This window comes from Mustela nivalis (genome assembly GCF_964662115.1).
Source record: "Mustela nivalis genome assembly, chromosome: 13".
NCBI classification, from domain to species: domain Eukaryota; kingdom Metazoa; phylum Chordata; class Mammalia; order Carnivora; family Mustelidae; genus Mustela; species Mustela nivalis.
Genome location: NC_139032.1, coordinates 67,004,725 through 67,019,118, shown reverse-complemented (window position 1 = coordinate 67,019,118; position 14,394 = coordinate 67,004,725). Strand labels below are relative to the sequence as shown.

Below are 14,394 nucleotides of genomic sequence, written 5' to 3'. Positions count from 1 at the left end.
TAAATTGCCGTTAAAAAAACAAAAGGATCTGTTCCCAGTCGAATACTGGAAAATGACTAAGGAGAAGATGAGAGGGTGAGGATAGAATTGTCACGCAGTTAGCACGCCCCTCCCAGGACAGTCTCTCTTGGGCGCTGTGTGTTTTCTGGGCCACCAGAGTTCTCATGAAGGCTGTTCTTCCGTCAGTGTGTCAACCTGAACAAGCTCGAACCGGTAGCAACAGAAGTCCGGCTCATCAACAAGTCCATGGAGTTGCTGGATGAGCGGAAGTTCTGGGCTGGTATTGTGTTCACTGGAATCACTCCTGGCAGCGTGGAGCTTCCCCATCATGTCAAGTACAAGATTCGAATGGACATTGACAATGTGGAGAGGACAAATAAAATTAAGGATGGGTGAGTTCAATCCCACCACACCAGCCAGTTTGGGAGACGTCAAGAGCAGCTAAAATGACTAGAGACACTTTGTTTTAAGTAATAATTTGGTAGAAATTTCACCCCCAAATAACTCTAATTGGTGGCATGATTTTGTTGAAAATGGCACATTCATTGCTAGAGACAGTTATTTCAAAGGTCATAAAATACCATCTTTTGATTCAGCATTTCTGCTCAAGAGAATTAAACCCATGGCATTAAATCAACAGGAAGAAAAGAAGAAATAAAGCCATTAAGGTTCCCTGCGGTAGCATTACCCATTTTTACAAAAAAGGGCAAACTGCCAGTAAAAAAGGGAATAATTAAGCAGATTTTGGTATGTCCACTTGATGCTACGTTAGGAAGCCAAAGAAGGGGGGGGAAACCCCAACCAACATTTTGGTGGTGGTATGCTCATTTCTCATTATATCTGTTTAAAAACACGTGATTTCACTCATATGTGGAATATAAGAAGCAGTACAGAGGATCATTGGGAAAGGGAGGGAAGACTGAATGGGATGTCATGAGAAAGGAAAGAAAACCGTGAGAGACTCTTAACTCTGGAAACACACTGAGGGTTGCTGGAGGGGAGAGGTATGGGGGATGGGGAAACTGGGTAATGAACATTAGGGAGGGCAGGTGATGTGAGGAGCATTGGGTGTTATACGCAACTGAGGAATTATTGAACTCTCCATCTGAAACCAATGGCATACTATATGTTGGCTAGTTGAATTTAAATAAAAAGTAAAAAATGTGCATGCTTGAGACTAGAAAATAAGGTATAAACATTTAAGATGAAAATAGGGGTTCTGTCTTGGTGGTGGGATTGTGGGTGATTGGCTTTTTTTTGGGAATATTTGATGACCTGTGATCTGGTTTTAGGTACTGGGACCCCGGTCCTCGGGCTGACCCCTTTGAGGATATGCGCTATGTCTGGGGGGGCTTTGCCTACTTGCAAGACGTAGTGGAACAGGCGATCATCAGGGTGCTGACGGGCACTGAGAAGAAAACCGGTGTCTATGTGCAGCAGATGCCCTACCCCTGTTACGTTGATGACATGTAAGTTACCACTGAGCCGCTATCCTCATGGAACTGGGTAACACTGTCCCCAGAGAGAGTACCTGCACATACATACTTACACACATGCGTGCACATATATCCGAAGGAGGAGATCGGATGCTTTGGTTTTATGTATTTCACGTATGTGTTGATACAAAAAAAAAAAAAAAAAAAAAGACTGTTGCAATTCATTGAAGATTTTAGGTAATAAGATGCTGGGTATCGGTAGTTGATGGTCCCAGCCACGGCACTGACACACATGTGCACATCCTGGAATCCTTTCTCCTTTTTCATCTGTAGTTACCAGCGCTTCTATTTTTCACATATGCTGCCCTTTTGGTCAGTTATTGCTCAGTCTGCAAAGTTCAGATGTGTTGTGATAAACACGTGCAGGCACATACACGTGTTTGTATGTCCCCCAGACTCAGGAACAGTGGTCTAGACCTATAAAAGCTGCCTGCGCATCCATTTGTGCACTTACTCTTTATAAGTGATAAACAGCATTTTGAAACAATCCAAATAAAACTGAACAAGACCTTTTTATCTTGGACTTTAGATAATCTTTCAGTGCTAAGTTACTAAGCGGTCAAGATCTTGTTATGGGAACCGTGATTTTTTTTTTTTAAAGAGAGAGAATGAGAGCAGGGAGGGGAAAAGGAGGGGCAGAGGGAGAGAGAGAGAATCTTAAGTAGGCTCCACTCGGGTGTGGGGCTTGATCCCATGACCCTGAGATCATGACCTGAGCTGAAACTAAAAAGTCAAGACGCTGAGCGGACTGAGCCACCAGGCACCCGCCCCCTAGAGATTTCTTGGGAGAGAGCACAGCTAGAGGTGTAGTTGTAGGCATCTAGGATCTGTAATGTCCCTCCAAACTCTGGAAATTCTCTCAGTCTCTGTTGTGGTGTGCATGTGTAGAGATCAGAGTGTAGGAGGGGTGGGGTTCCTCTTCTGTTTTGTTCTCTGCTTTGCACTGAGCGGCTATTTCCTTGTGTGGCTCACTCTAGCTTTTCCAAGTCACCCTGAATGATCTTGTCTTTCACCGTCAGAAAGATTAGAGTTTTCCAAAGATCTCCCTCAGCCAAGATTCACTCTAAGAGGATACCTTCAGATGAGGATAGGAGGGGAGCTTAGTGGCATTAAGTGCCTCTGCCTGTGGTCACGTAGCTGCTAGGTGCCCAAGTAGTAAAGCTGGGACTTGGGCCTGGAGTTCCAGGGTCCAAATTCTGTGTCCCTTTTACTTCATGGCACTGCCTTTCTGTTCTAGTTTGGAATCTGAATTATGACTGACCAGAGCTGCCTGGAGTCTATTTCTGGGTTATCTGTGATAAAAGTTGTGCAAGGCATGTCGAACTCCTGTGAGAGAAGGAGTTGGTTTTTAGGTTTTTGTTTTAATCTTTAAAAAAACCCACACCTCACAGTCATCTAGTGACTGAAGCAGGCCCCAGAGAAACTCGACTCAGCAGCATGTCGTTTGTCTCACTGTTAACACTACGTTGTGCTCCTCATGAAGCATTTGATAACTTGTACATTTGGGATTCCAGCGAGCCTGTCCCTTGTTCACTGAGTCTCGGGGCTTCCTCTCCCACGCACGGCTGGGGGGCCTGGGGCTCTGAGCCTGAATCTCACTCCCTATAATTCTCCCCCGCCCTTTCCTGGGGCCTCCAGCTTCCTGAGGGTGATGAGCCGGTCCATGCCCCTATTCATGACGCTGGCCTGGATCTACTCGGTGGCTGTGATCATCAAGGGCATCGTGTACGAGAAGGAGGCGCGGCTGAAGGAGACCATGCGCATCATGGGCCTGGACAATGGCATCCTCTGGTTCAGCTGGTTCATCAGCAGCCTCATTCCTCTGCTCGTGAGCGCCGCCCTTTTGGTGGTCATCTTGAAAGTAAGGCTGCCAGACTGGCTCCCTGCTCCCCGGGGGACTTACAAGCTGTGAGGAGAAAAGCAAAGATTATTTGGGAAGGAAGGGGTCAGACATGTCATCTCCAGTTTCCTCGGTTTCCTGTGTCTGGGGAGAGTGAGAGTGACTTGCCCAGGGTCAACTCAGCTGGTTGGCAGCTGAGCAGGGCTGGAACCCAGGGCTCATGCTTCTCACATAGGCATCCACTTACCTGCGCCATGACGTCTGCCAGGCAGTGGTTTATGCAGCATCTGAGAGCTGTTCATCTCTTCAGATGTATTGGTTGGTGATTCTGCCAGAACTTCTAAAAACACTAATCAGAGGGATATGTATTATTGCAGGTTAGGTTTTTCTGGAAGCAGAGGCTGAGAGAGTTTGGTGCAGGGGTACTTATTAGGGATCAGCATCTATGGAAGCGATGGGGAAAGTGCAAGATTGAGCAGGGGAAGGAGTTGTGAAGCAGGATAGGGCCAATTCCAGGGGCCCTTGGGGGCATATACAGCTTACTGGAATTGTCCCTTGTTGAGCTGTGCCATCCAGGCCCAAGGCCTCCCACCCTGATATCCCAGACCTTGGGCCCTTCCATCAGTCATTGGAATCATGAGCCCCAGGGCCGGGCAGCTTTCTATGGCTGTAACAGACCCAGAGAAGTTGACATCTAGAGTGTGTCTGCTGTGGCAACCAGGCAACACGTTCCCTCTGCAAGGGGCCCTGGGCAGTGCTGTTCTGTGCCACCCCATATAGTAATAAGTTTATATGCTAATCTTTCCTTACAATGATTTAAGGAGGTATCATGTAAAAATAAGTGTTGTCAAAGAGAGGGAAGTATACTTAATCTTCGGTTTCCTGGTCAGAACAGTGAGCAGCACTGCTCCTCCCTAATACCTTACAAAGGAGTATGAATAAACCCTTTTTCCCACAGATCATGCGAGGACGTGCTTGCTTATTGAGGCGGTGTATTTAATAGGTCTCTTCCTTCCCAGTTAGGGAACCTGCTGCCCTACAGTGACCCCAGCGTGGTGTTTGTCTTCCTATCTGTGTTCGCTGTGGTGACCATCCTGCAGTGCTTCCTGATCAGCACGCTATTCTCCAGAGCCAACCTGGCAGCTGCCTGTGGGGGCATCATCTACTTTATCCTGTACCTGCCCTATGTGCTGTGTGTGGCATGGCAAGACTACGTGGGCTTCACACTCAAGATCTTCGTGGTGAGAACCACCCCTGGGCAGTAGCTGCATACAGCCACCCCTGGTGGTTCACCTCCCCCTCACAGCCCAAGCTCAGAGCAGAAAATGAGAGTGTGTGTCCATGTCCGTGTGTGTCTGTGTGCGGGGCGGTACAGGATTGCTGAGTCTTTGGGGCATCTTTGGAAGCATAAAATTCTAAAAGTTTTACGCTCTCTCATGCATGCATTTCTGAAATGTGTGTGCATAATGAGGGGTTATAAATAGAATCCTTTTATATGCTGCTGGTGAGCCCACTCCCCTCAAGGGATCTGTAGGTGAATACTTCCATATCTTGTAATTGATCCATTTTGCAAATTCAAATTTCTCTAGGTGGAATTTATATTAGAAGTGTTAGGAAACGAGAGACGAGGAGATGGATAAGTGACTTTTGCCTCTTTCTCACAGAGCCTGCTGTCTCCTGTGGCTTTTGGGTTTGGCTGTGAGTACTTTGCCCTTTTCGAGGAGCAGGGCGTTGGGGTACAGTGGGACAACCTGTTTGAGAGCCCCATGGAGGAGGATGGCTTCAACCTCACCACTTCAGTCTCCATGATGCTATTCGACACCTTTCTCTATGGAGTGATGACATGGTACATCGAGGCTGTCTTTCCAGGTACATGGAGCTTCCACACACCTTTAGCTTTCAGCTAGGGAAATGTAATTCCTGGCTGCCGAGCTCTGCTGTGTCTGTGGTAGAATTTCTGCAGGGCCTGGAGCTCCCTGGAAAGTGACTATGACTTTAGCCCCACGGCAAGCAAACAGACCAAGGAAAAGCAGCTGATGCTTACTACTGCTGTAGCCCTCATTTCTTGAGCCCTTTGTGCTGGTGCTGTGCAAAATGTTGTGTAGACCAGGGGAGTTGCTCTTAGACCCATTTTTTTGCAAACGAGAGAACTAGGACTCAAGTTAACTTGCCTGTGGACACATTGCTGGTCAGTGTTGGTGCTTGGAAGTGACCCCAGTTGGGTCATACTGGGTCACCTAGTCCAGGAGATTCCTCCTTCCAATGCTGGCCTAGTTCTCTGATTCTGTATGCCCAGGATGAACCACCAGCAGGGTTCCCTGAGTATAGTTTGTGAAGAGTAATATATGTTGGCTTTAAGCCTTTATCTGTTATTTAATCAAATTAACATTCATAAGAATTCATTTTAGTTCTTCCCTTAATAAATCTCCTTGACCAAGAGTTGCCGTGGATACATTTTTGGATAGATCAAATTCTATGAGAATGAGGTTTAATTTTTTTTCTGTTTCCCCTGGTTTTCTTCTGAGGGAGTGTATGCGGAATGTTCATTACGTCTACATGAGCTTCCTAAAGTGGATATGCAGTTTTGTATCCTGCGGATCTGGGTTCAGATTCTGAGTCCTTCATTTACTGGCTGAGTGACCTCAGTAGGCTACTTATCCTTCAGTTTCCTCATCTGTAAAATGGGGCTGATAACCTGCCTTGTGAGGTTGTTTGACTATATAGTAGGTCTCAGGAGATGTGAGCTCCCACTACCCCACCTCCATTCCAGGGTGCCACTGCCAGAGGCTGTGTCAAGGAGGGAGTAGTTCTGGCTAGGAATTGCTGGATGTTGCTGTGCTTGGCTTCCATCTTGGTTTTTATATTTGCTTGCAGGCCAGTATGGAATCCCCAGGCCCTGGTATTTTCCTTGTACCAAATCCTACTGGTTTGGTGAGAAAAGTGATGAGAAGAGCCACCCTGGTTCCAGCCAGAAGGGGGTATCAGAAAGTAAGTGCTACCAAACCTGCCCTCCCCTTAGCCTAAGTGCTTTTGCCCCCACTGTCAGGGACAAAGGATGGCTTTTGCCCTTTAGAGAGTCTGAAACCACTCTAGGAGCAAAGAAATCACATACAGTGCATCTTTCCAAATTCTCCCATGACATTCATGTTCAGTGCTATTGTCGACTTATTGGGGAGTTGCTCTCTGGGTCCTTGAGGGACATTGCGTTTGTTTTCTTGACTTCTAGGAAAGAGGCCCTGATAGATATATGAGCCTGTGTAGGCTGACACCAAGTGGCTATCAGAGCTCAACCTGTGCTTCTTGATGGCCCTAATCTTCTCCTGGCTCCTGATTGTAGGTGGGGGTACCCACAGTTTAGCAAACTGTCTTTTGGGCTCTTTGCTCTGGTTCTTGCAGAAAAACTACCTTTGTGCTAGTGTGGCTTCCTAAGTAGTTAATGAGTTCCTTTCTGCTGATCTCTTCTGTGCCTTCCCCAAGTTGCCAGTGGAAAAGTCTGCTGTTCTTAGGCATTCTAGACAACTACAGCTGGCCCTTGCCCACTGTCCCAGCTCCTCCTACTCTTCTTTCTTACCCAATCTTCTCTTTTATTTTATTTTATTTTATTTATTTATTTGGCAGAGATCACAAGTAGGCAGAGAGGCAGGCAGAGAGAGAGGAAGGGAAGCAGGCTCCCTGCTGAGCAGAGAACCTGATGCAGGGCTCAATCCCAGGACCCTGGGCTTATGTCCTGAGCCAAAGGCAGAGACCTTAACCCACTGAGCCACCCAGGCACCCCTTACCCAAACTCCTCTTAACATCAGCCTTTGGATTCAGTCTCCTAGAACATGTCCTGTTATTCCACATCCCCATGCCTTTGTATGTACTCTGTCTTCTCACAGGAGAACCTTTCTCTGACTTGCCTGCTTTCCTCCTCCTTCCTCAAGATCTAGTTCTGTATCCCTACCGCTGAAGTAGTGCTTCTGGATTCCCAAGTAGTCAGACAGTTCCTCCTCCAAGATTTCATGACATTAAAAACAAACAAGCAAAAGGCCTTTCTATTTAAAATAATTATAGAATCATGGAAGTTGCAAAAAAATAGTATTGGGGAGGTTTCCCTTGTGCCTTTCATTTTCGTTTCCCCCAGTGGTAATATCTTGCATAACTACAGTGCATTATTGAAACCATGACATTGACACTGATACAGTGTGTAGACCTCCTTCAGACTGTAGAGTTTTACATGTACTCATTCATGTGTGTGCATTTAGATCTGTGCACTTTGCCACATGGAGATTCATGTAATCAGCTCAATCAAGATGCAGAACTGTTCCATTGAGACAGACTCCCTCATTCTGCCCCTTGAAAGCCGCCCCCACTTTCTTCCCCAGTCCCTGAGACCTGTCAGCTATTACTCCTTTCTCCACATGGTATTTCTAGAATGTGATGTAAATGGAACCATATACTATGGGACATTTTGAGTTTGGCTTTTTTCACTTAGCATCATTCCCTTGAGATCCATCCAGGCTGTGATGTGTATCAACAGTTCACTCCTTTTCCCTGCTGAGTTGTGTTCCATGCGCTGGGTATTCCACAGCTCTACGGCATCTTTAGATGTGTTTTTTAAACCGCTTTTAGCTTCCTGTGTTTTAATTGCTTGTCAAGTCTTTATATAGATTGTGAATGTGCCTTTATCAGTGAATTCCCATCACCAACACTCCTGCCCAAATAGGCCCTAAGTAAACGTTTGCCTGAGAAACCAGAAGTATCTGTGGAGAGAGGACACTTGTGAGAGCACGAGCCGAGCCCCTGTGTCTTTGTGCCGTGCTCTTCGGTATTTGCCGTGGGTTCATTCCCATCCTGTCTTCTGTCTTCTGACAGTCTGCATGGAGGAGGAACCCACGCACCTGAAGCTGGGCGTGTCCATTCAGAACCTGATGAAGGTTTACCGGGATGGCATGAAGGTGGCTGTTGATGGCCTGGCTTTGAATTTCTATGAGGGCCAGATCACCTCCTTCCTGGGCCACAATGGAGCTGGGAAGACCACCACCATGTAAGAGGAGGGTGTGACTGTCAGAGTCCGCTGTGGGCAGTTTCCAGAGTGCAGTTAGAAATCAGGATGCAAGGGCACTGCATTGGTCACCGGGGCAAGGGCAGCAGCGCTGAGGGGAGGGGTTGAGGAATGTGAGATATTATCTCATCACAAGAGTGCTTTCCTCACTGCCGGTTTTGGCTAAATATTTCCTCAGCCTGAAAGCAGCCTGGCAACCCTCTTGGTGACCTTTCCCGTTTGGTTCTCAGAATTCTGCCCTGTTCCTGGAACCCTAAGGCTGTGACAGCTCTGAGAAATGGTCTCCTTTTGAGCTGGTTTTGTTAGAATTATGAAGTAAGAATATGGGAAGATTTGATATGTTGGAGGGAAGTAGTGATTTCCAGGAGCTCTGTCGCTAAGGAGGTGTGAGAAACAGCTGGCCATGTACTGCCTTTTCTGGGACCATTAGAGACCTATAAAGACCTTATGACAGGCAGCTTCACGGGGGAGCATGGGCCATAAACACCAGAGTTAGCCTCAGTGACTTTCAGTGCGGTTCCTCAACTATTGCCAAGGGTATATCTTTTCCTGTTTTTTTTTGTTTGTTTGTTTGTTGTTGTTGTTAATGCAAAGTCAATATATGAACATTGCAGGTTATTTTTAAAAGGTGCACAGAAATCCTACTGCCTAACACAAAACACTATTTTTATCACTGAATAATTCTTTTTTCATGGACATGATTTTAGACTTACAAAATGTATATTTCAAACTGTACTTTCCATTGCAAAGTGGTCATTAAAAAACACTTGTACTGATACTGCCCTTTCCAACACATAGGCCTGCTCCTGGTTATCCACTAAAGCAAAGACTTGTTTGCTTTGTAGGGGTCAGTTCGGGTCTGTTAGGAAGGAATGGGGGTATGTATAGGGGGACTGATGCCTCTGCTGTAGGTGCCCAGGCTCTGCACCCGGCATGGGGCATTTCCGGGGGAATGGGGATAACACTGACTCTTGCCTCTTAACCTTTTGCACTCAGGTCAATCCTGACTGGGCTGTTCCCACCCACCTCGGGCACTGCCTATATCCTGGGGAAAGATATTCGCTCTGAGATGAGCAGCATCCGGCAGAACCTGGGGGTCTGCCCCCAGCATAACGTGCTGTTTGACATGTGAGTACCAGTGCACACTGAGAAGCAGACCCCGCCTGCATGCGTGTGTCATAAGTCATGGGCGGAGAGGGACTTAAGCATTCTACCTTCTGTGAGGGTGGTGGGTCTTACTGCTCTGCACGGTGAGACCTGGTTGTCCTTACGTTTTAGGAGAAGCAGGAGGTGATTGTCAGGTGAGAGATGTCCCATCAGTCCAGTTGGTGGGTGAGCCCTTGGGAAATGGTGCTTTCCATTACTGACCCTTTAGGGGCCAATTAGCCGGTCCCTTCTCCCACTACACTCTGGCCCAGCATTTCCCGCTGAAGACATTGCTTCCTTTCAGGTTGGCCTGTCTGCAATTCAGGCCCCTTCAGGGAGCCCTCGTGGTGGAGCTTCTTGAGAAAGACCTGGGCTCTGTGACCTTGGGCAAGGACTTCTCCCCTTCTGGGTCCCCGTTTGCTCTTACCTAAATTGAACAACTCAGGTTCATGTTCTTCACAGGGACCTCCCTTCTTGCACATTCTAAGTTCCTGGAGGGGGCTGCTCCAGGTGAATTCTGACCCAGTTACTTGGTCGATGGAGCTGTGGGGTGAGCCCCTTGAGGGTCAGAGATTAAAAGTTGCAACTGCCTGATGTCTGGTGGCCAGGCCTGCTGGAACTAGGCTGGAACAGACCAGTCACATTCCAGCTTTGGCGTCTTCAGCAGTTCCAGTGGTTGCTTACAGTTGTTCTGTCTTGATTCTTCCTATTATTTTTCAGAAGTTGAGAAAGTTAGAAAAGGTCAGGGAGGGGGCAGTGGAAATGTGCCTCTTTTCTTCTGTTCTGGGTCAGGAAGCACTGTGGGGTATGGAGTTGACCTGCCCTTGCATCCCCAGGCTGACTGTGGAAGAACACATCTGGTTCTATGCACGTCTGAAGGGGCTCTCGGAGAAGCACGTGAAAGCAGAGATGGAGCAGATGGCCTTGGATGTTGGTTTGCCACCCAGCAAACTGAAAAGCAAAACAAGTCAACTGTCAGGTGAGTTCCCCTTCCTCCAACACCCTGCCCCCGTCATGGGAAAAGCAACAGCTGCCCCAGAGTCCCAGTGTAGGGGTGGGTGAGTAGGTCAGAAATGTGTCCCTGGCTTGTCCCTGGTGGGTGCCTCTATTTGTCTCTCAATGCCTCTGCTTTCGCTGTCCGGGGCCGATCCTGGAATGTCTCTCTCTCACAGGCGGAATGAAGAGAAAGCTGTCTGTGGCTTTGGCCTTCGTTGGGGGATCCAAGGTTGTCATTCTGGATGAGCCCACAGCCGGTGTGGACCCTTACTCCCGCAGGGGAATATGGGAGCTCCTGCTGAAATACCGACAAGGTAGCTGATGTGTGTTTGTCTCGAGGGAGGGAGGGAGAGGCTCTTGAGCGGTACGCCTGTGGCTCATGGCTGTCCTTGACAGCAGCAGAATTGCTTTTCAAGAGCAATAAGGGGCTTCTTTTCTTTTTTCTTTTTTTAAAATTAATTCATTTATTTGACAGAGATCACAAGTAGGCAGAGAGGCAGGCAGAGAGAGGGAGGAAGCAGGCCACCTGCTGAGCAGAGAGCCCGATGTGGGGCTCTATCCCAGAACCCCGAGATCATGACCCAAACCGAATGCAGAGGATTTAACCCACTGAGCCCCAGGGACTTCTTTTCTTAAAGCTCTATGCTCACGCATGGTATGAATGTGGAAGGAAGGCCTGGTTTCTAAGACACGTAACGTGGATTCCCTTCATTATCTAGGGGCTGGCAAGAAGAGAAATGGGGATAAGGGCATGGTCCCCAGAGCTACCTCTAGCTTAGAGCTTACAATCTCTGTTGTAGCTGTGTTCCCTTTCAGACCGATGACTGAGAACAGAGGCTGTCCCCAGCATGGTACTCTGTATATGTTTGTTGAAAGAGCGGATGAGCAGATTTTAATATGGACTTTGGAGCCAGTTCCCGTTGGCCCTGAGACCTTGGAAAAGTCATTTAACTTGTCTCCATTTCTTTGCCTCCAATAACAGTAGTGCCTGCCTCCCAGAAGATGTAGTTAAATAAGAACGCATGCAGGTCACCCAGCACCCTGCCTGGTATGTGGCAAATTCCCAGATGAATGTTCCTGTTCTGATTTCTGTGAGGGTGGCTTTGCTACACAGGCTTCCAGATTCTGCTGCCTCAGTGGCCCCTGCTGATCTGTCTGTAGTTCCAGCTGCTTCTGCTGTTGAGAACCAATAGGCCTCACTTGTCCCATGTCCTTGTGTTTGTGCCTGGCAGGCCGCACCATTATTCTCTCCACACACCACATGGATGAAGCAGACATCCTGGGGGACAGGATTGCCATCATTTCCCATGGAAAGCTGTGCTGTGTGGGCTCCTCCCTGTTTCTGAAGAACCAGCTGGGAACAGGCTACTACCTGACCCTGGTCAAGAAGGATGTGGAATCCTCCCTCAGTTCCTGCAGAAACAGCAGTAGCACTGTGTCATACCTGAAAAAGGTGAGTTGTATTTTCGGTGCTGGGCTGGTGCCGGGCCAGGGAGTCAGAACTTGTTTGGCTGGGAGTGGCCTGTCCACATCCACCCCACTCTGCCACTTGAGGGGTCACCATCTCCCTGCACTGCGGTCCCTTTGGAGTCACCTTGTATTTCCTTTGTAGAAAGCTCAGGCTACATCTCTTCCTGCAGTCAGAGTGAGGTTGAATCACACATGTTATTACTTATGAACTTTTTTTTAAACTCCAGTCATCTCCAAGTGCAGAGCAATAGTGGGAGGGAGGTATTGTGATTATTATCTCAGATTAGGGAAATGAGGCTTGTAGGTCACTGAGCAGGTAAATAACAGAGGTGGGACCAAACCCCAATAACCAGGTAGGTTTTCCTCTGTTCCACAGTACACCTCTGTGAGTCATTTGTGTGCTGAAACCAGTGGCACCTAAAACATTGACATTCCAAACTTCAACTCCTATCTGCTTATTTACCTTTTAACTAGTGCCCGGTTACTCGAAGTTGTGAGGACCAGCAGCGCTGGAACTACTTGGGAGCTTGTTAGAAATGCAGAAACGCAGGCCTAGCTCAGACTCACTAAATCAGAATCTGCATTTTAACAAGGTCCCCTGGTGGCTCAACAGAAACCAAGCTTTGAGAGGCCCTGAGCCAGACAACTAGGCAGGTGAATCCCATGCCTAGGAGGGTCAGTGAGTGCGTGGTGACAGCACTCTGCGGCCAGCTCTGTGCTGGCCTCCCGTGCGCACAGCACACACGTGTCAGACGGGGGCTTCAGAAGCCACGGCTGCCCAGTCAGTTGCTTCCCAGGAGGAGCCACATGGTAGAGCCTCATGGAAGCCCTCCCTGGCGAAGGTGCTGGTGGCTGTACCTTGCTCAGTCCCTGACCCATTCTCACCTCCTTCTTTGCCATCAGGAGGACAGTGTTTCTCAAAGCAGTTCTGATGCTGGCCTGGGCAGTGACCATGAAAGTGACACGCTGACCATCGGTAAGGACTCTGGGGTTTCTTATTCAGGTGGTGCCTGAGCTTCCCCGAGCTGGGCAGAGTGGAGGCAGAGGAGGAGAGGTGCAGAGGCTGGTGGCGCTGACTCAAGGTTTGCTGCTGGGTTGGGGCTGGGGGTTGGGGTGGGGGTTGGGAGAGGGTGCAGATTGGCTTAATGCTTGCTGGGGAGCCCGGAGCTTGGTGTGGCAGCTGGCAGGGCAGTGTCCCCGAGAGGCTGACATGACTGGGGGTGGAGGATCTCCTGGCGAATAGATCTGGCTGGACACTGGCGACCAGGGATGAGAAGCTGACGGCCACGCCCTGGGGAAGGGATTGGATCTCAGTATCTCAGGAGACTGAGAGCCCAGGAGATGGAGAGCAGTCTGCGGGTCTTCCTTTGGAGCTACATATAGGACACCAGTGTCACCAGTAACACCCATGGAGCAGAAGCCTTTACTGTGTCCATCTGTGCCCAGTCCTAATACTTGGCGTTTTCCAAGGAGATGTCTCCTTCCACAAACTGATTAGTCCCTTATTGACATAAAGAGAAGGAGCCTCCTTTAAAAGGTTAGGAAGGGCGAAGAATCATTTAACTTTTCTTTACTCAGGTTTTCCATGGAAGAATCTTAGAGTCTAGGCAATGGACACAAGACTTTCAACCTCTGAAAGTCTTCCCTCCTTCCACCCACCATTCCTTCCTTCAGCCCTTCTGGCCTTCCTTCCTCTCACCCACCCACCTACCCACCCGCCCACAATGTACCGAGAACCTATAGTGTTCCAGGCTTTGGTGATACAGAGGTGAAGAAGACCTAGTCCTTGCCTCAGGGACTCTCAGGCCAGAGATGAACCTGTGGAAAGACTTGGGTATCGGAAACGGGTATCATGTGTGGGCAGCTGGCCTCTGAGGAGTAGGCAGGGGGAGAAGGTGAGGCATGGCCGGCTCTTGCTGGGAGGCCTCTGAGCTGGCTGAGCCGTCTTTGTGCTTTGGTCCCTACAGATGTCTCTGCCATCTCCAACCTCATCAGGAAGCATGTGGCTGAGGCCCGGCTCGTGGAAGACATTGGGCATGAATTGACTTACGTGCTGCCCTACGAAGCTGCCAAAGAAGGGGCCTTCGTGGAACTCTTCCATGAGATTGATGACCGACTCTCAGACCTGGGCATCTCTAGCTATGGCATCTCAGAGACCACTCTGGAAGAAGTAAGTTCGGTGACTGACTATCAGAGTGGAGTAGGTTCCACAGGCCCAAGGCCAGACAGATAGCCTCCTTTTCCCCCAGAGGAATAGGATTACCATGGAGCTGGTCATTTGAGTCCTTACATCATTGCATTTGGGGTATTATTGGCCACAGTTAACCCTTTAAAGTTGTGGTGGAAGATAGCAGGAGAGCTGTATTAGGATGGCTCCCTGACATGGCTGTGTTGTGGCCATG

At 48.7% G+C, this 14,394-nt stretch overlaps 1 protein-coding gene across 3 annotated transcripts in view; it reads left to right on the top strand.

Moving 5' to 3' along the window:
- Positions 1-14,394, top strand: part of LOC309846239 (phospholipid-transporting ATPase ABCA1) — a 128,071-nt gene that overhangs the window by 80,895 nt on the left and 32,782 nt on the right. For 2 of the 3 annotated variants that reach the window (XM_082695095.1, XM_082695094.1), the window contains exons 13-25: positions 187-392; positions 1,293-1,469; positions 3,135-3,357; positions 4,356-4,577; positions 5,001-5,205; positions 6,211-6,324; positions 8,191-8,362; positions 9,377-9,508; positions 10,363-10,505; positions 10,699-10,836; positions 11,755-11,975; positions 12,996-13,074; positions 13,960-14,162. In XM_082695095.1, the coding sequence (XP_082551221.1) occupies positions 187-392; positions 1,293-1,469; positions 3,135-3,357; positions 4,356-4,577; positions 5,001-5,205; positions 6,211-6,324; positions 8,191-8,362; positions 9,377-9,508; positions 10,363-10,505; positions 10,699-10,836; positions 11,755-11,975; positions 12,996-13,074; positions 13,960-14,162 (2,235 nt within the window). Of the gene's footprint in view, positions 1-186; positions 393-1,292; positions 1,470-3,134; positions 3,358-4,355; positions 4,578-5,000; positions 5,206-6,210; positions 6,325-8,190; positions 8,363-9,376; positions 9,509-10,362; positions 10,506-10,698; positions 10,837-11,754; positions 11,976-12,895; positions 12,969-12,995; positions 13,075-13,959; positions 14,163-14,394 lie in introns of all 3 variants that reach the window. The other variant, XM_082695096.1, reaches the window with a different exon arrangement.